This window comes from Leptosomus discolor, chromosome Z (assembly GCF_034619465.1).
Source record: "Leptosomus discolor isolate bLepDis1 chromosome Z, bLepDis1.hap2, whole genome shotgun sequence".
In the NCBI taxonomy this organism is placed as follows: domain Eukaryota; kingdom Metazoa; phylum Chordata; class Aves; order Leptosomiformes; family Leptosomidae; genus Leptosomus; species Leptosomus discolor.
Window position 1 is genome coordinate 3,503,750 of NC_141419.1, and position 17,700 is coordinate 3,521,449.

The window sequence follows — 17,700 nt, forward strand, 5'->3', positions numbered from 1 at the left end:
ATGCCCCCCCCCCCACCCCGTGCTGCACTACGCAGGATCAGTCCCTGGGGCTGAGCAAGGGGAAAGGGAAGGTGCATCTCACACCCGCTTGCTTGGCAGCGCTGCCCTGCAGAGGCATTTGGGGAAGAGAAGAAAAAAAAAAAAGAAAAAGGAAAAAGAAAAATCAAAGAACAATTTTATTTTTTCAAACGAGATCTGTAGCAAAGTCCCGGTGGCATTTCCACGTCCAGTCAGGAGTAAATACACCCAAAACCAACAACAACAACAAAAAAGAAATAACTTAACTGGAAATACGGTTCAGCAGAGACCAACCAAGAGGGGCCGAGCAGCAGGCGACGGCGCTGGACCCAGAGCTCTGCTCCAGCCCCTCCCCGGCGACCCGCGCCGCTGGGAAATGCTTTGGCACATCTGGGGTGAAGGTAGGGCCACCCCACGTCCCACCCCGTCACCCTCAGAGCAGGCAGGAGAGCAGGCAGGAGGGCAGGCAGGGGGCAGCCCCAGGCCCCAGCCCAGCTCCCCACCTCAGCCACGCAGGTCGAGGCAGCAGAGACGGGCCAGTGGCTGAAAAATGACGCGTAAAAATGGGTGTGAAGCCCTTCCCCACCCCTGCTGTGGTGCCTTCCTTGGGTGCGAGTCAGGGGTGGGGAGGGGGTGCCAGGGCAGCACCCCCGCCAGCAGCAGCACAAGACCCAAGGAGCGGGAGCAAAGCCCCCGATACCCCTCTTCGGCGATCTTTGGCACGAGGACAACCCTCGGTGGCAGCCGTCCGGGTGCCGGGCCGTGGCACAGAGGTGTCACACCAGCACCGCACGGCAAAGGCAGCGCCCACGAGCACCCCAGTTTGGCTCACCCCCGAAAAAAGGCACGGAGCGGTCAAGTATCACCCGCTCTGCCAAGCCCAGGACAGCACTCTGGGGTCTTCCTGGCACTGGTGGCTTCTTGGGGGGGGTCCCATCTCCTGGGATGAGGGGCAGGGAAGCCCTGCCCCCCCCCCCCCCCCCCTTTCCTTCTAGGCCCCTTGAGGGGGGAGGCAATATTCCAGCAAAGTCTTTAAGATCCCAGCTCCCCCCTGGCCTTTCCCCCAAACCTGGGGCAGGAGGAGGAGGAGGAGGGAGCAGAGGAAGGTCAGGTCATGTAGCGGGTGACGGCTCTCAGGGCGTAGAGCAGAGCCGCCTGCATCCGAGCCTCCAGCAAGAGCAGGTTGATGTGCACCTACGCAGGGAGAGCGGGGTCAGGGCGTGGGGGGCTCAGCATCCCCCCCCCCCCCCCCCAGACCCCACCAGGAGGGGAAGGGATGGGGCAGCACCTTCTCTGAGTGCTTGAAGTGTCTCCAGAACTGGGTGTACGTCCGCTTGGTCGTCTTCTCCGGGTAGCAAGCCACCGTCTTGATGTAGATCTTCAAGCTGCGCTCCAGGAGCTGGTTCACCTCCCCGTAGTCGTAGTCATCATAGCTGGGGGCAGGGGGAGGAAGAGAGGAGGGTGCATTACTCCAAGCACAACCCTTGCCCATCCCCACAACCCGGGGGTCTTTCCAGACCTAAGCCAAGCCCCTCAACAGCATCCCTTGACCTTAGTCTACGCAACCACAAGAGTCTCACCAAGACCCCGTGGCTGGACCCGCTCACGGGCTCTACCCAAGGTGGAGACCAGGCTCCGGCCTCCGGCTCGAGGACCTACCGGATGCCGAAGACGCAGTGGACGTAGTTCCAGATGGCCCTGCGCAGCATGGACGTGTCCACGCCGCAGTGCATGGCGATGGTGTTGTAGGTCAGGTTGTAGACGACCTGGAACTTCTCATCCAGGAGCTGCCCCACGTCGGGGTAGAGGCGGTTGATCAGCGAGTAGCCGTGGTCCTCCCAGGTGTAATCCTGCCGGAGGAAGGGGCTTGACAGGGAAACGTGGGGTCTCCTCAAAGCCAGGGACAGAAGCTGGGGTCTCTCAGGACCTGCCACCCCATCCCCTCGGGCTGGTGCGGGACCGGGAGCACCCACCTGCGCCCGGAAAGTGGGGGGCGCCTGCTCGCCCCTCCGTGTGAAGTCCTTGTAGCCGAACTCGGGGTCCTCCACGAAGCAGAGGACGTTGGACTGCAGGGAGTGATCCGCAAGATCTGCAAGGCACCATCGCGGCGGCCGTGAGCGCCGCGTGACCCCAGACAGAACCAGCCCTGCCGCTGGGGGCCTGATCCTGCTCCCACCCAGGCACATGCTGGCTCTTTCCCCCCTCCTCCAGCCCATGGGAACCCCATCCCCAGCCAGCTGCACCCCTACACCCCCCTCACCTGAGGGAGCGACCAGCAAACTCTCCGTCTTCTCCAGCTCAAAGCGCGTCGCCATCTCCTCCTGGGTGACCCCCTCCTCCTCCAGCTGGCTCTCCTGCAGCAGCTTCATCCTCTCCATCAGCGCCTCCACCTCCCGCATGGCGTCTTTGCCCTGGCGAAGCAGAGGGCAGAATCAACCCTGCCCCAGGTCCGGCAAGGTTGCAGCGAGGTTGCAAGCCCAGAGCAGCAAGGAGCCGCTCTCAGCTCTGCTGGCACTTGGAGCAGCCCCCAGGGCTGTGTCCTGCCCAGCCCCCAGCTGCTCTTCTGCCTTATCCTGGCGACTGGGAGGAGGGGGAAGCCCTGCGGAGGGTGTTTGGGCACGGAGGGTGCTACGGCACCGCTCTAAAGCATCTGCTGTTCCCAATAAAAAAGCCTTGGGGCACCAGAAAGCAGACCAGCACCCCCCAAACCTTCCCTTCCTCCCTTACCCCGGAGCTCCCCATGCTGTCGTCAGAGGCAGGGCTGCTGTCGCTGTGGGGCGAGGGGGGCCGGCAGCCGTGCTCCCCGTCTTGCTCCTCTTCGGGGTTGATGCCGCAGCCGAAGACGAAGGAGGCAAGCGAGTGGTAGTGGGTGAGGAGCACCAGGGCCTGCACCAGCTCCGCCAGCGACCAGCTGTTCTCCCCCGTCTTCAGCAGAGCCTGCAAAGCACATGGGGTTGGAAAGACCCCCTCCAGCCCCCTCCCCTGGCTCCCCAGAGCCTGGGTAAACCAAGGGCAGGGAGACAGGAGGGTGTTTGGGATGTGCCTCCCCGATAAACCAGCTGCAAGTCACCCCTGCTCCATCCATCAGGAGCAGCGCAGACCCTGCCCTCCAGCTCAGAGACTCGCTCAGCCCTGAAAGGGTTAAGTCTGGGGGGTGGGTGGGATTCAACAATTGGGGTTAAGCCCCCCCAAAACCAGAGTGTACTCTGGGGAGGGAGGGATCTGCACCGGCAGCATCAGCTCTCACCTCGATGTGCTCCTTGGTGATGAGCCAGGGCCGGTGTGCCAGCAGCTTGTTGATCTCATTGAGGTTTCGGAGTTTTGGGGGGGCACAGTGCAGCCCCTGCAGCCACGCCGGGTTACCCCCCACCTGCAGGAACTCCGCCATGTGCAAGCCCACCAGGTAGGAGCACTGGTGCCGGGCTGCTGCCTGCGGGGACAGCCGGGCAGTCAGCCCCCCAGCACTGGCCAGGGGGCCCCCAACCCTGCTACAAGCCCTTGGAGAAGCCAAGGTGGGGAGCCACCCCCCACCCCATCGCTCCTGGGGGGCTTTCCCTGGGGATGAGAGTCCAGACAGGGGTCTCTGACCCCCCTCCCACAATCAATGCCAGTCCCCAGGGGCCCTGGAGGGGAGCGGTGCTGGGGTACCCTGGCTGGGCACCATAGGACCAACCCCAAAGGGGCTTCCAAGCCCCTGGGATCCCAGATCCAAGGGGAACCCCATCTGTGGAGTCCAAACACCTTCCCACCTCCGGGCAAAAACCCAGCGGAGGTGCTGGGACCACAGAGACCCCCACGGGACGCCCACACCCCAAGGGACCCCCCCCCTCCTCACCATGATGGCAATGTAGTGGCGCTTGTGGTAGGGCAGGGGCCCGTCCATGCGCAGCAGGAGGTACTGGGTCTTCCAGAAGCTGCTGAGATACTGGGGGTGCAGCCCCATGACCATGGTGATGTTGTCCACCCTGCCCGCCGAGACGAAGGCCTCGATTAGGCGCTGGCGCCCGCTGCTCTCCGCGCCTTCCTGCAAGATCTGCCGGGACAGGGAGAGGAGGGGCGGTGAAGGGCTGTGTGCTGCAGCCCCCCAACTCCTCCACAGCACCCCCCTCAACCTAGAGGGAGACCACCCCCATCAAGCAGTCGTGGCCAGCAGGATGCAGAAGCACCCGTCCCACCGCAGCGGGTGCTCACCCTCCTCGCTGCCGCCCGGTACGGACACCGCCGGCAGCCCCCGCTGTCCATCTCCCCACTCCCGGGGGGCAGGGGGTGACGGGGGGTCTCCATGCCAGACCCCGCACAGCCCGGCCAGCTCAGCCTGCGGGTTGGGGTGTTTATTTGGGCGCTAGTGCGCAGCGGGGAGGAGATGGGGCTCAGCTGCCCCCGCCCCCCCCCCCCCAGCCTCTCCACCCCTGCAATGGTGACGAAACCATGGCGCTATCTCTGCCGAAGGAGGAACCATCTGGGACACCGGCGCCGGGTGCCGAGATAGGGCTGAGGGTGCTCCGGTACGGGGAGCTCCAGGGATTTCAGGGCACAGTTTTTGGGGTGGGGGGGGTGGGGGAGCAGGGCAGGATGGGGGCTGCTTTTACAGAGGAAAGGTGTTTGGATGAGCGGGGAAACTGAGGCACGGGCAGGGCAGCGACTCCGGGCAGGAAAACACCAGGGCGAAACGACACAAGCGCTCCCCCCATCCTCCCAAAAAACACACCCCCCTCGCTGCCACAGGGATACCCCCAGGCTGCGCCACCCTTCCTTATCCCCCTCTCCCTCCCCAACAGCCCCCCCCCCCCAAGCTGGGCACTAGCAATCGGGGTGGCAATCCTTCCTTAACAGCCCCCTATCCCGTCCCCCCCCCCCCAGGGCAGCGAGGGGTGGGGGACCCCCTCCCCCCAGCAGGTAGGGACGCACCCCCCAAAGACGGTTCCCCCCCCGCCTTACCTCTCCCAGGGGGATGAAGGCGCTGGGGCCCTTCCCCAGCTGCTGGGTGACCTTGACCCCTCTGTCCTGGGAAGGCAAAAGCAGCAGCTTTAACCCAGCACCGGGGCAGCCGGGAGCCAACCGAGCAGCCGCCGGCGGTGGGACGAGCGCGACGGCACCGGAAAGGGGTGACTCAAGTGGCCACCCCACGCGGGCCACCGAGCCACGCGGCCATCGCCCCCGCGCCCTTGCGTCAGGCCCGGCAGCGCCTGATGAAATCGGGCAGGAGCGTTGCTCCGCGGAGGTGTGACACGCCGGGACCGTGCCAGGACAGCGGGAGCTGCGGCAGCGCCGGCCGGGAGAGCGGAGACACCCCCGGCAGCCGCTTTAGCAACCTCCGGGGAAAACCAGAGAGGGGAAAACCAGAGCGGCAGCGGGGTCCCCGGAGCAGCGCGGCTGTGGTTTGCCATCGCCAGCATAAACATGGCACTCGGGGGTCCCGCTAACCCCCCCGGCCCCGGCCCAAAATACCAATAAACACCAGGTTTCCCCACCCCACACTCCCCAAATCTGTTAAGGCAGTTAAAGCAGGAGCGAGCTGCCCCGTTGAAAGTAACTGTCGCTCTCCACACTCCAGGCACAGGGCTCCGCTGTTTTCTGATCCCCCCCCCCCCGCCCCCCCAAATCTCCACCTCCCCAGGGAAGAGCATTTCCACGCTCTGTTTTCTCCAAACAGCTCTTTTTCCCCCCTCTCTGCTGGCAGGTGGGGGCTGGCTGCCCCCAACCAGAGCACGCACACACGGAGGCAGTAATGGGGAATGCTGCAAGCTGGAGCCCCCCCCCAGTTCAGACCACAACGGAACCAGCGCCCTCCCAGCCCTCCTGCTGCAGGGGTGGCTCAGTGCCCACGGGGACCGCCGGCCAGCCCCAGAGCTGAAAGGCAGGGATGCAGCAGAGCCTGAATCCTTCCCCCCCCGTCCCACTTTGGCACCGCAGCATCCCACCGGTTTGCAAGTCGCAGCGGCGCAGGGGAGACGTCTCTGCCTGCAGCACAGCAGCACCCACAGGTGCCAACCGCAGGCAGGGCGGGGGATGCAGCACCCGGCCCCGAGAGCTACAAATCATCCTCCCGAAACACCTACAGAGAACCCAGAACCTGGTTTGGGGCGGGGAGAAAAGAAGGTGGAAGAGGATTCAAGTGCTCCCAGCCCTGGGGAGGAGGCGAGGGGGAAGGGGGAGCTGGTGCAGGGTGTCCCCCCCCAGATACAGGGGGGACACGGTGCTTGTGTGAAACCAGGACTGAGACGGGGCAGCGGTAGCAGAAGGGACGTTCATGCAGCAGACGAACACCCACAGCATCGTTTCCTCCAACCCCAAGCTCCAGTGCCAGTGGTGGCACCCACTGCTGCAGCGGAGGGGGTGCTCAGGACCCCCACTTTGGGGGAAGCACCAGCCTCCTCGTCCCATTCCCTGCAGAAATCCCCCAGGTCCCTCCACCAGCAGGAGCTGGGGTGACACTGGGAAGCTGAGACTTGTCCCTGAGCACAGGCTGGGCTGTGTCACCTCCACCAGGAACTTCGGAATGGGAGCCCAGCACCAACCGTGTAGGCAGGACGTGAGCCCAGGGGTGTGGATCTGCCCACCCGGGGAGCGGGCAGGGTCGCAGCCCCCCGGGATGCCCACGACCACCCTGCTCCATCCCCTGGCACGCGGTGCAAACCCAGCAGCGGTGCTACCGAGAAGGGGGGGGCAGCAGCAGCCATGCCCACGGTGTCAGACACAGCCAAGCTCCGTCACACGGACGCTTCAGCCGGCGGAGACCTGCACCCTGTTTTGCTCTGGGTGCAGGGAGGGATGCGCAGGGCACCAGTCACCCCCGCTCACACTGCTGGTGACCCCATCACAGTGACTCCCACAGGCTCTTGCTGTCCTGGGGAGGAGGGGGGGGCAAGGGCACGACCTTCATTTTATTGCCCTCCTCCCTCCCATGGCTCAGCCAGGGAGATGCCCCCAGCATCCCATCGGCCCCACTGCACCGAGGCAGTTCCCCAGCGACCCCTGTTCTCCCTTCCCAGTGTCACCTCCAGCACCCAGCGGCGTTTTCCAAAACCAACGGCAGGATCGGACCCACGTCTCCCAGCCCATTAATGACAGGGGAGCCCTAAGGGCGGCTCTGTCCCCAAACCTGCCCTCCTCCCATGCTCAGCACCCGGCACTGCACCCAGCACCACGCTCCCAGCCTCCTGCCACCGTGCACAAGAGGTGGCAGCGAGGGTCCCGCTGCCGGGATTCACCTGGGGGAGACGGGACATGTCACCAGCGAGGACGGTGGCAGCAGGAGGAGGGTGCCTGGACACACACAACCAGAGGACGGCAGGTCCTGCTCTCCACCCACGGAGCGATGGGGCAGGGGGCTGCTTCCCCCAGGGGTCTTTTCACGGCGCCCCATGAAGGGACGAGCCCTGGCGTTGCCAGCCGGCTTCACCAGGAGAGATACCCGAGAGCCAGAGCTGGGCACAGCCCAGGTGTTGGTGGGTGCCTCCTCCTGCCGGCTGCCCCCAAACCAGTACCAAGGTGGTGGGCGCAGCCTGGCACCCTCTCCCGAGCGGGGAAGGGGTGTGGGATGGCACAAGGTGACCACGCAGCAGCTGTCGGCGCGTCCACACGCTCCCCACGTGTGGGTCACGGCACGCCACGGGCTCGCACCGGCACCGGCTTGCGGCCACCCCGGCCAAGCGAGCGCCCGACGGCTCCCAGGGCTCTGAGCACAGGGGCTGCTCCTGCCCCGAGTCACCAGGAAGGGAGACCGGGGTGACAGCGGGAGCAGGCTCATGCCACCGCTGCTCCAGGGGCTGAGCTGGCCCCGCGCTGACTCACGGTTTGGGGAGAAGGAGCTTCTCTGGGGCTCCAAGAGGCTCCTTGGGAGGGGGCAGCAATGGAAAGACCCCGGCAAGACACATCCATGGGATGCAGACGGCAGGACTTCCAGCCGCGAAGGCAGCGAGGAGCCCAGCCCAGCCCAGCCTGCCCCGCCGCCGCTTTTCGGTGACAGCTCAGGGTGACCTTTGAAGGTGCAATTTAATCATCATTACGCAGAGGCTCGTTACGTTTTGCTGCATTAAGCAATCCTCAGGGGTGCTGCAGTTAACCCTCGCCACGCCAACACCGGCTCATCACCTCCCGCTTCCGCTGACGGGGAAACTGAGGCACGGAGGCGATGCTCCAACCCACGTCGGCCGCACAACCCGCTCCCAGGCTTCAGCCGGCACAGGGCAGGCGGGGGGGTCTTGGAGGCACCAGGGGAAGGAGTTAAGCCCCTGGGAACAGACAGACGGGTGTGCTGAGCACCGAGCTCCCCCCCCCCCGACTGGTGCCAGTGCTTAGTCAGGGATTGGAAAATCATTCCTGATAAGATGAGGTTAAACAAACACCGTTGCAGCCACCCAGCAGAGCAGGTTTGCCCCTCATAACTGTGCTCCTGCCAAAAACCAGGCTGTCCCTGGGCCGTACCGGGGCGGGGAGGGGGGGGCGAGAGCAGCACCGGGGCTCGGCCCCGCTGACGCACGGAGCCAACGCACGAACACAACCCCCTTGGCAAGAGCTGCCCCCGCTGCAACCCCAGTCTCGCTCCTGGAAAGCAAAGCTGGCCGCCAGCACGCTCCAGCAAGGAGGGCAACGGGATCCCCAAATCCCACCTTGCCTCGTCCGGAAAACCTGGAGGGGTTTCACGGAGAAGAGCGGAGCTGCCGTCGGCTAGACAGCCCCCGTCACAAACCCCATGTCACAGCACGCAGGAACGAAACCGAGGTGGGTTATGAAGGTGCCAGCCCACGGAGTTTCAGTGGTACCCGCTAGACATCGGTGGCCATGGTCTAAGGTGTCCCCCTCCCACCTCTGGCTTCCCCCCAGCCTGCTCCAAAGCACCAATTTTGGGTTTCAGCTCACGTCAGGACAAGTGCCGGAGCGAGCTCCCCCGCAGCGCTGCGGTCTTGGGTTTTCCAGCTTCCAGCCCACATCAGGAGCAACCATCCCCGCAGCTACACCGAGGTGGCACAGCTATTTGGGGAGCCACCAACTCCCCTGCAAGCAAAGCCCCGAGCTGCGGAGCAACCCCTGGGGAAACCTGAGGGAAGGGGAATGCAGGAGCAAGAGGAAAAACTGCAAAAGTTGTTTTTTTTTTTTTCCCCAGAGGGGAAAGCAAGTCTTAGAAATAGGAGAATTCCCAACTTTTCAGGAGACTCAGTGTGCTGGTGGACCGAAACTGCAGACCGTTTCGATTCTGTGGGAGGGACAGGCATGTCCTGCAAAGCTCCACGGACACCTCGGCACTCCAGTTTTGCACACTGGACTCCAAATGCAAAAGCCCTGGGTAATGTGAGATGTTTCCCAGACCTTTGGGTTAACGGGGACATCAACGAGATCCCATGTCCAGCCCAGGAACAGCAGCACAAGCCGAATAACTGGATGGAGCCCGCGGAGCCCCCCAGCCTCTTACCCCCGACCCCAGCGGGCATGTCCCACCGCCAGCCCCTGCCTCAGCTTCCCTTCACCTCCCGGCCCATGCCTGCACGGCCTGGCTCCCTCCCACATCGCAGCTCCTGGTGGGCTCAGGAGACACAGCCCCCCCCCCCCCCCCCCGAGATCTCCCCACCCCAACATCCCCCTGCCAGGACAGGGCCACCTCACCCCCAGGGTGGGGGCTCCCCCCACCCCAGCACCCTTATTTTAAGCCTCGTTGCAACTGAACAAGGGGGTTCTTTTGGCAGCCCGGCCCTCGTTCCTCCGCCGGGCCCGACGCGGCCCTGCTTCTCCCCTCGCTGCAACCGGCCGAGGCGGGGATGGGCCCCGGGGGGGGGGGTTGCGGGGGCCGGGACAGCGGTCCCGAGGCAGAGGGGACCCCCCCAGCCCCTCTCCCCGAGGGGCAGCGCCTCATCCCACCCCGGGGAGGGATGGGGGGGGGGGGGTGGGGTGTGTGATACCCCCTCGGGCAGGCGAGCACCGAGCCGAGCCCTTACCTCGCCGCCCCGCCGGGCCCCGCAGCCCCGGTACTCCTCCAGCCCCGCGGGGCGGCACGGCGAGCCGGCCACCAGCATGGCAGCGCGGCGGCTAAGCGGCGGGCATGGCTCCGGGCCCCTTCCCCCTTCCCCCGCCCCGGGCTCTGGGGCCGGGGGTCCCCGGACGCCCCCCGGGCTCTAGAACGTTCCCCGGTGCCCCGGCGCCCGCCCCGCTTTCATAGAGCGGCGGTAGGCGGGGAACGGGAGGCAGCCCCGCCCACCCGCCTAGTCGTCGCCAATGGCAGCGCGGGGGCTTGGCCAACGTGCGCTCCCGTCAGCCAATAGGGAGCGGCGGCGCGGGGGGTGCTGGGGGTTGTAGTTCGCGGGGGGTTCCGGGGTGGGGGTCGCTGAGGGTTGAGGAGGGGGGGTGCGGAGGCTGCGGGGCCTGATGGGCCGGGCTGGGCCGTACTGGGCCGTACTGGGCCCTGCTGGGCCCTGCTGGGCCCTCGGGCTGGCAGCAGTGTGAGCCCCCCCCCCCGCCGCCAGACACCCCCGGGGGGGGGGGACAAGGTGCTGGCTGAGGGGACTGCCATGGCGGGGAGGTGAGGGGGGGTCTTGCACCCCTGTGTGCATCCTCTCTGCTCCGAGGGGAAGGACAGGATCCCTCCTGCGACTCTTTCCCGAGCCTTTGAGACAGGGAACAATGGAAAAATGTCTTTTTTTTTTTGGGGGGGGGGGGGGTGGGGGGTGTCAAAGGGAAAAGAAACCTGATGGAAAAGGCACGGCGAGGAGGCTGGGTGCGTTGAGGGGCAGTGATGTCGGTCCAAAATGGCTGAGCAGCCCTGGTGTTACCTTGTGTGGCTACCAACAGCCACTGTGTCCCCCCTCCTGCCACCCTGCTGCTCCCCCCCTGGCTTTGCACGGAGCAGTTTGATTAACCCAGTGCAGAAGAGCCCCCAGAGCTGCAGAGCAGCTTCCCTCTCTGGTGTACAGCCCTGTGCCAGCTCCTGGCCGTTTGAACCACAACCCCCCAAACCCAATAAAACAGGGTGAAAGAAGGCCAAAAAAAACTCTCCAAAAAAAAAAACCCCCAAACCCCATCCCACAACCGCAGGCGGCCCCAGCCAGCAGCGCTGATAACAATCTGGTGCTGCTCGACAGCCTGCACACGGCAAAGTCCAGCGAAGCAGCGTCGCTGCGCAAACAACTCGGGTTTTGCCTGGCAACAGCCTCCTCCAGCTCCGGCCCTGAGCTCCTGCCAACGAAGTGAGCGTGTGCCGGTGGCACGGCCGACGGCCGGCACGCCACGGCACGTCACGGCACGCTCGCAGCTGCGTTGGCCTCTGCGGGGAGAGAAGACAGAAGGGGTCTCAAATGCTCCCCCCCGGTCGGCTGCTCCTTCTCCTCGTCGGCTTCCCGGTGCACCGCAGCCACCAAACACCCTGCGCTATTTTTAGGGGGTGTTTTGCAAGCGCGGCTTTGCGCCGAGGGCGTGGGGTCTGGGCGGCTCTGGCTGCCCTGAGGTGTCTGCTTCTGTGTTTGCACTTGAGAGGAACAATTTGGGGTTTTCATCCGAGGTCCAGGTGGCGCCTGCTCCGAGGGGAACCTGGTCCCACGCTCCCCAGGAGCCAGAGATGTTGTTTCAGCCCCTGTCACCCCCGTCCAGCTCTGTCACCTGCTCCTTTGGCCCCGTCACACCCCACAGAGGGGCCCAGAGCTGCCTTATGTGGGGCAAGAGCCAAGATGCTGCCTGGTCCCCAGCCAGTGCCGGGGCTGTGGCTACCTCATACCGTGAGCTCTGGCCGAACACATCAGCCTGGGGTCAAAAAGCCGTCTCTTGCTTTGCAGCAGCGAAGGCAACACGGTGTAAGCAACCCAGAGGCGGGGGCTGCCTCTGTTCTCCCCTTTCTGCCCCCCCCCAAAGCTCTGGACACGATGGGGAGAGGCTGAGACGGACCTGGGGACCCCAGGGCTGTGGGCGTGTGTCAGACTGGAGGCACTGCCAAATATTTAATATAAAAATATCCCATCAGAAGACACCGAGGGATGTGCCAGAAGAACTTTGGCCCTGGAGCTGGCAGGGCTGGCCAGAGCAGGGACAGGAGGGACGGAGCACGGCCAGGTGGTCGCCGGGATGGGCAGCGCACTCGCTCGGCAACACGGAGCACCCCAGGATCCCCCGTCTGCTCCCGGGTCAGCCCAGCCCGGCTGATTAGAGGCAGCGGGGAGGTTACGTGCAGCCTCAGCACTTTTCCTGGCCTGTTTGCAACGCTCCTGCCCACGGAGCAGCCGGCTCACGGCTGTCGGCAGCGTCTCCCCTCATCGACAGCAGCCTGGCGAAAGGAGATGACCTGCTGCCACCTCTGAGCTGCCGGGGGCTCGTACCCTCCCGCGCTGTGTGCCAGAAATGGGGGATACTGGGCAGCACCAAAGCGGCTTCAGCATCTCAAGTCCTTTCGTCCCACAAGGCTCACCCAAGGGCTCTTGAGGTCTCACCTTTTGTCCCAGTTTGAGCTCAGCAGAGCTGGTTCTTCAAGAAACCACGGCTGCAGGAGGGTTTCTCCGTGCTGGCTCATTCCCAGGGGTCTACCTGAGCACACAGCAGCGTTGCAGCTGGGCTCATTACAGTATTCATTGGGAAAAAAAGGGTGGCAAAGGAGAGGCAAAATTTCCTCGAGAGAGGAGCCCAAGAGCTGAACCCAAACACCCTGTTTCCAGAAACACCAATTATGGGAAACATGTAACAGCTCAGTAATTATTTAGGGATTGACAGTGCCCTAGTTATCAAGATGCTGACTGTACGAGTCTGCAGGAGCGCTGAATGGGAAGGCAGGGCCGATTGCTTAAGGGAAGTCGCCTCAGAGCAAACACCGAGGTTCACTGGGGACAACCGTTGCCTTGTCCGGCCTTTTGGGACCTCACCGGCCTGGTGGTTTTGGCCAGCCCAGACCCCGAGGACAAAGGGAAGCAGCAGAAAACCATACAGGGAGCTACTGGGGCATCTGGAACAGATAAGACACGCACTGTTGTTTCCTTCCCTTACGTGCTCTGCTCCTGTCTGAAGATCGGGGAGCTGGATTGCCACCACGGCTGGTCACCCCACACCTCCCCACGGACAGTCTCCGGTGGGAAAACCCACTAGCAACCTGGCTTTGGTGGGCTGGAAGAAGGAAGCTCGGAGTATTTGGGGGGTGGAGAAGGGAATTCCTCTGCAGCTGCATCCTTTGGAGGGAAAGTGACCCCCAACGTGGTCCTCGGCACCGTCGCAGCTCCTGGGACAGCACCTCGCTCCATCAGGGTCTGCGCTGCAGGCAGACGGATGTGGCTTGGGCAGGATAAACGCATTAGAAACAATGGGTTGTACTGGTTTGTACTGGTGAGCGATCCTCGTTCCTCTGGAGCCCAAGTCTCCTTGGACAGCTTCTCTGCCCCGCTCACCCAACAAAGCTTGTGCTCACCTCTCCTGGCTCAGCTACAAAACACCAGTTACTAAAGCTTTAAAGGATTTTAAAATCCTTAAGTCTTTTTTTTTTATTATTTATTTTCAAAGACAATTTTAGAGCCTGTTGCCCCCAGGGTGTGCTGCCTGAGCCAGTGCTCCCAGAAAGCCCCAGCAATTAGGGAGGGAGCGTGTTTGTGGGTAATTACCGGCTGGTTAAGTCGGCTTACTTCTGCTGCGGGTACACGCTGTCAGGCTGTGAAAGAGTTTATATTCATTTGCCTACTGAAGTTTCAGATCCTTGCCAGGGGCCCTGCAAGTTTGGAAAGGAGATATTTATTCAAGTAATTACTTAAAAAAAAAAAAAGGATTTAATCCTCTTGGTTAGTAGATCTCAGGAAATGCTTTGCAAGAGGTTTTCGTTGTGCTCCGAAAACCCAACCACCTCCAGCTCCCCAGGTCAGCGCTCTGGTAACTTGGAGCTTCTGCACCTTCAGGAGAGATTTCTGCTGGAAGCAGGCAAGGGGCAGCCGAACATCAGGTCACCTGAAAGGAGTGGAATGGGGAAAAGCACTGACCAAAAAACTGGAAGTCTCGTTTTTGCCCTTGATTTCATTACTAGCAGGTGGCTGAGATCAGTGTGTAACATTCGAGTGTGCTCAGTTACTGTCACGACCGTATTTTCCTAAAGCTTTGAAACAGAAATAAAGCAATCGCAACCCAAAATAAACAAAATGTACAACCTCCTGCAAACACTCAAACTGCTTTAGGGGCAGCGGATAAACCCCAGAGAGAAGGAAGCCCGTGCTAGCAGACAAAGGCAGGAGCCAGCCATTTCTTACCCAAGGGCTGGCCGGGAAATGCCGAAATTGCCTGCGACCCCTTTGAAATCCTCCCCGCGGCTCTGCCAGGGCCGAGACAGAGCACGGCACGGGAGGATTTTCGGCTGGCTCCAGCTCTACCCGCCGAGCCGGAGCCCAGCCTTGGGCAGCTCGGCTCTCATCTGTCTCCTGACCTGCTGTGAAGGAGGATCATCGGGCCCGGGCCAGGCCAGGTTTGTGCTGCGCTCAGCAGAGATAACGCGCCCTGTCGGCGCTGAGCGCCGCTGGCACGCTCGGGTGGCACCACGGGAACGAGGAGCCGAGCTCACCCGCTCGCGGGGGACCCAGCCTTGGCCGTCGTGGCAAGCCGTGGTTTTTTCTTCATCCGAAAACGAGCCTGAGGAGGAGGGACGAGGAGCTGCTCGGGGCCACGGGTGCAAAGCTCAGCTCAGGAAACCTCCAAGGCACCCGGTGCGAAGGATGCGCTGAGCAAACCGCGCTGGTTTTGCACCCGCTCCCCCAGTATCCCCAGCAGCCTCCGCTCTGGGTCGAGGGCACCAGCCCAGTTTGGGCCTGACCCAGCACAGGCGTTTGTACGAGGCATCGCCCTGGGCTGCAGAATCTCCAGCGAGGCTGGAGCGGCTTCAGCGCTCGAAGGAGGGTATCGCCGCCTCGCCAGGGCTCTCCGCTGGCGTAGGGGGGGGGCTGAAATCCAGCAAATTCGGGAGGAAAATTCCGAGCAGTGGACACCAGCCTCTGCTTTCACAGGCGGAAGAAGCCAAAGAGATCGGAAGAATAACAGAGATCGGAAGAACAGCACCGAGGAGAAAGATTTCACTGAAACTCTTTTTCTTCCCCGCGTGCAACTATGAATTTGGGTATTTGTCCCAACTAACAACCCCCAGAAAAACGGCTATTTTCTGTGTGCAACTCCGGGCTTTGAAAAATATAATATGGAAAGATTATCCCGAGCTGGAAAAGCTGCAGTGGTGTTCCAGCAGAGCGAGGGCTTGCCTTTTCCCGCCCTGCGCTACCGGCAGCGCTCTGGGAACAGACGTTCAAGGACGCGGCGGCTCCCCTGCCCCGCCGGAGGAAAGCATGGCCCGCCCCGGCGCTGCTGGTCTCACCGGGAACCCGCAGCGGCGGCGGGCGAGGAAAACACCACGCGCAGAACTACGGCTCCCACAAGGACGGGGACGTTTCCAGATGGAAATCTCCGGAGAGTTTTTCACTCCCAAATTCCTGCTGAAAAACAAAATAACCAAAACCAACCTGTTTTTTTCTCTAGATTGAGATAAGGGGAAGGCTCCAGGGACACACATGGTGTTTACTCCCCGTGTCCGCATTTGTCTCTCCGAAGAATCAACCCCCGTATCCTCACCTTGTTGTTTCTTACCAAGGCCGTGTTGTTTCTGCTTTTGTCCGTGTGGCTGGGGAAGAAAAGGGAGAAGAGATCCCATCGGACCCAGGCGGATGGGTCCTGGGAAGCTGGAGGTAACCAAGGAACGAGGATCCTAGCAACAGGCCCGACGGGGAGGATTTAAAGATAGCAACCAAAGTAGGAGCCAACCAAGCACGAAACAGCTGCCGTCTCCTTCCCATCCACGCCAGACCCCGAAGCGGCACGACCAGGCAGCCACCAGCAGGAGATAAATCAGTTCCCGGCAGGGAAAGGTGCTTTGGTTGCTTTTGGGTTGGGTTTGTTTGGTTTTTTTTTTCCTTTAAAAGGCAAATAGAAAGTAGCAGAGACAGGTGAGGATTTCTTAAAACACTTTTACAGTTGTCAGTTTTGTACAAATCAAAGCATCCCTTTTAAAATCTCCGTTATTACAAACATACAAAGGAACAATGTTATTACTACAAATCATCAGCTACTCGACTGCAGGATCAGTTTATCACAATTAAAAAAAAAAAAAAACAAAAAACCAAACCCCAAACAAACCGTAACAGTATATACAGGGCCCTTCTCCCTCCGTTTATTTCTGTATCTTGAGGGAAGCGAAAAAAGCAAAGCCCCCATTTAAAAAAGAAAAAAAAAAATCCCACCAATGCACCTCATTTTCTAAAAACGTGTGAAGTATAAAATTAGGTGAGGACTTTCCTGCTGTCACACTCTGGCAAAGTGTAACAACTTTTTTTTTTTTTTTTCTTGTTTTCACATCAGAAGTCTCTTAAAAGAACACAAAAACCACATGGCAGAGTGTCTGATGCTGCAACGTGCTCCTTCCGTGCCGGAAGCCAACATCATCAAAAAAAGTGCCTTTGAGTAAAGTCATCTTTAGTAACAAAAAAAAGGATGAAAAAAAAACCATCATTAAAAAAAAAAAAATCACAATCTCTAGTTAAAATCTCAATAAAAACCCTGACAGGGCAGCCGGCCCTGCCTCAAAAGGGCGGTTTCTCCTCTTCGCTGCCCACCTCCAGCGCCGCTCCAGACCAAGGTTTCATCGACTCCTCCATCCCGAGGGTCTCCGAGATGTTTCTCCCCCTCCAGGAGCCGGGATGCCGAGGAGCCCCCCTGCCAGCCGGGAGCTGGGCGGTGCTTTCCCCCCCCCACCGCAGCGGCCCCAGCGCTTTTTATCCCTCCGCCCCGAAAGACGGAGCCTGGGGAGCGCCCACCCCAGCTGGCCTGGCTGGAAGGGGCTGTGGTCTCTTGTGCTGTTTCTGAGAAGCACGTCCCTGTTACAGGGAACTTTCGTAGCCCTTTGATTCTGCTGGCTTTTCATCAGCAGTGAGAAATGTCCCTGGAGAGCCCCAAAAAAACACTCCCTGGCTTGAGTCGTTGCCTGAGTAAGCGCTTTCCTGGAGCCAACCTGGCTTCTGCATCTGGAAGGGAGCAGCGGGGCAGGGAAAGGGGGTGAAGAGGGTGAGCTCGATGCAGGGACTGAGGGGAGCCGAGGGAAACCTCCAAGCCCTGAATTCTCCTCGTGTGAAGAAATGGAGTAAGAGACGCTTGATCACACCAAGCTGCAGAAGTCCTCTGAGCCCCAAAGGTCACCAAGTAACCGGGGGGTGCGGGCGGGATATGGGGTGGGTTTGGGTCTGTGTCGTTACACTCTGGCTCCCAACCCCAAAGCTATCCTAAGAAAACAAGGAAACACAAAACCGGGCAGCTCGGTTTGCCAAGTCGACATAGAGAAGAAGAAAAACAAAACCAGAACCACTTCCAAGATAAACACAAAGCCCCCATTTTGGAAGCATCTTCAAAACGCTGGATCCACCGTTCTCAGCGGTGGCACAACCTTCCAGGAACATCTGTCGGGCTGGTGAGGTACCGGCTTCTTTTTGAAGAGGGAAGAGTTCAAGACAAACCAAGCTCCCACCACACGCAGCTCCCGTCTTATCCGCGTAACGACCGGCCACGGCTGCTGCCTCACAGCAGCAGGTGGGGAACCGGCAAAAAGGCTCGAGCAGAGCAGGTTCCTGTGGGTTGGCAGTGGTAGTAACTGGTGAGGAAATAAAAAAAAAAACCCTTCTTTCAGAAAGCAGTACGTTGTGGGGGGCGGGGGGG

General features: G+C 61.4%; 1 protein-coding gene across 1 annotated transcript; it reads right to left on the minus strand.

Annotated features, from left to right (window-relative positions):
* Window positions 1-1,001: 1,001 nt before the first annotated feature.
* On the minus strand, window positions 1,002-10,028 carry SESN2 (sestrin 2). Its single transcript, XM_086480527.1, has 10 exons — window positions 9,951-10,028; window positions 4,957-5,022; window positions 3,854-4,051; window positions 3,266-3,448; window positions 2,746-2,955; window positions 2,279-2,429; window positions 1,992-2,107; window positions 1,678-1,868; window positions 1,307-1,451; window positions 1,002-1,212 (listed from the first exon to the last, which is right to left on the minus strand). Exons 1-10 carry the CDS (start codon window positions 10,026-10,028, stop codon window positions 1,126-1,128), a joined length of 1,425 nt encoding a protein of 474 aa, XP_086336653.1. The 3' UTR covers window positions 1,002-1,125.
* Between the last annotated feature and the right edge of the window lie 7,672 nt (window positions 10,029-17,700).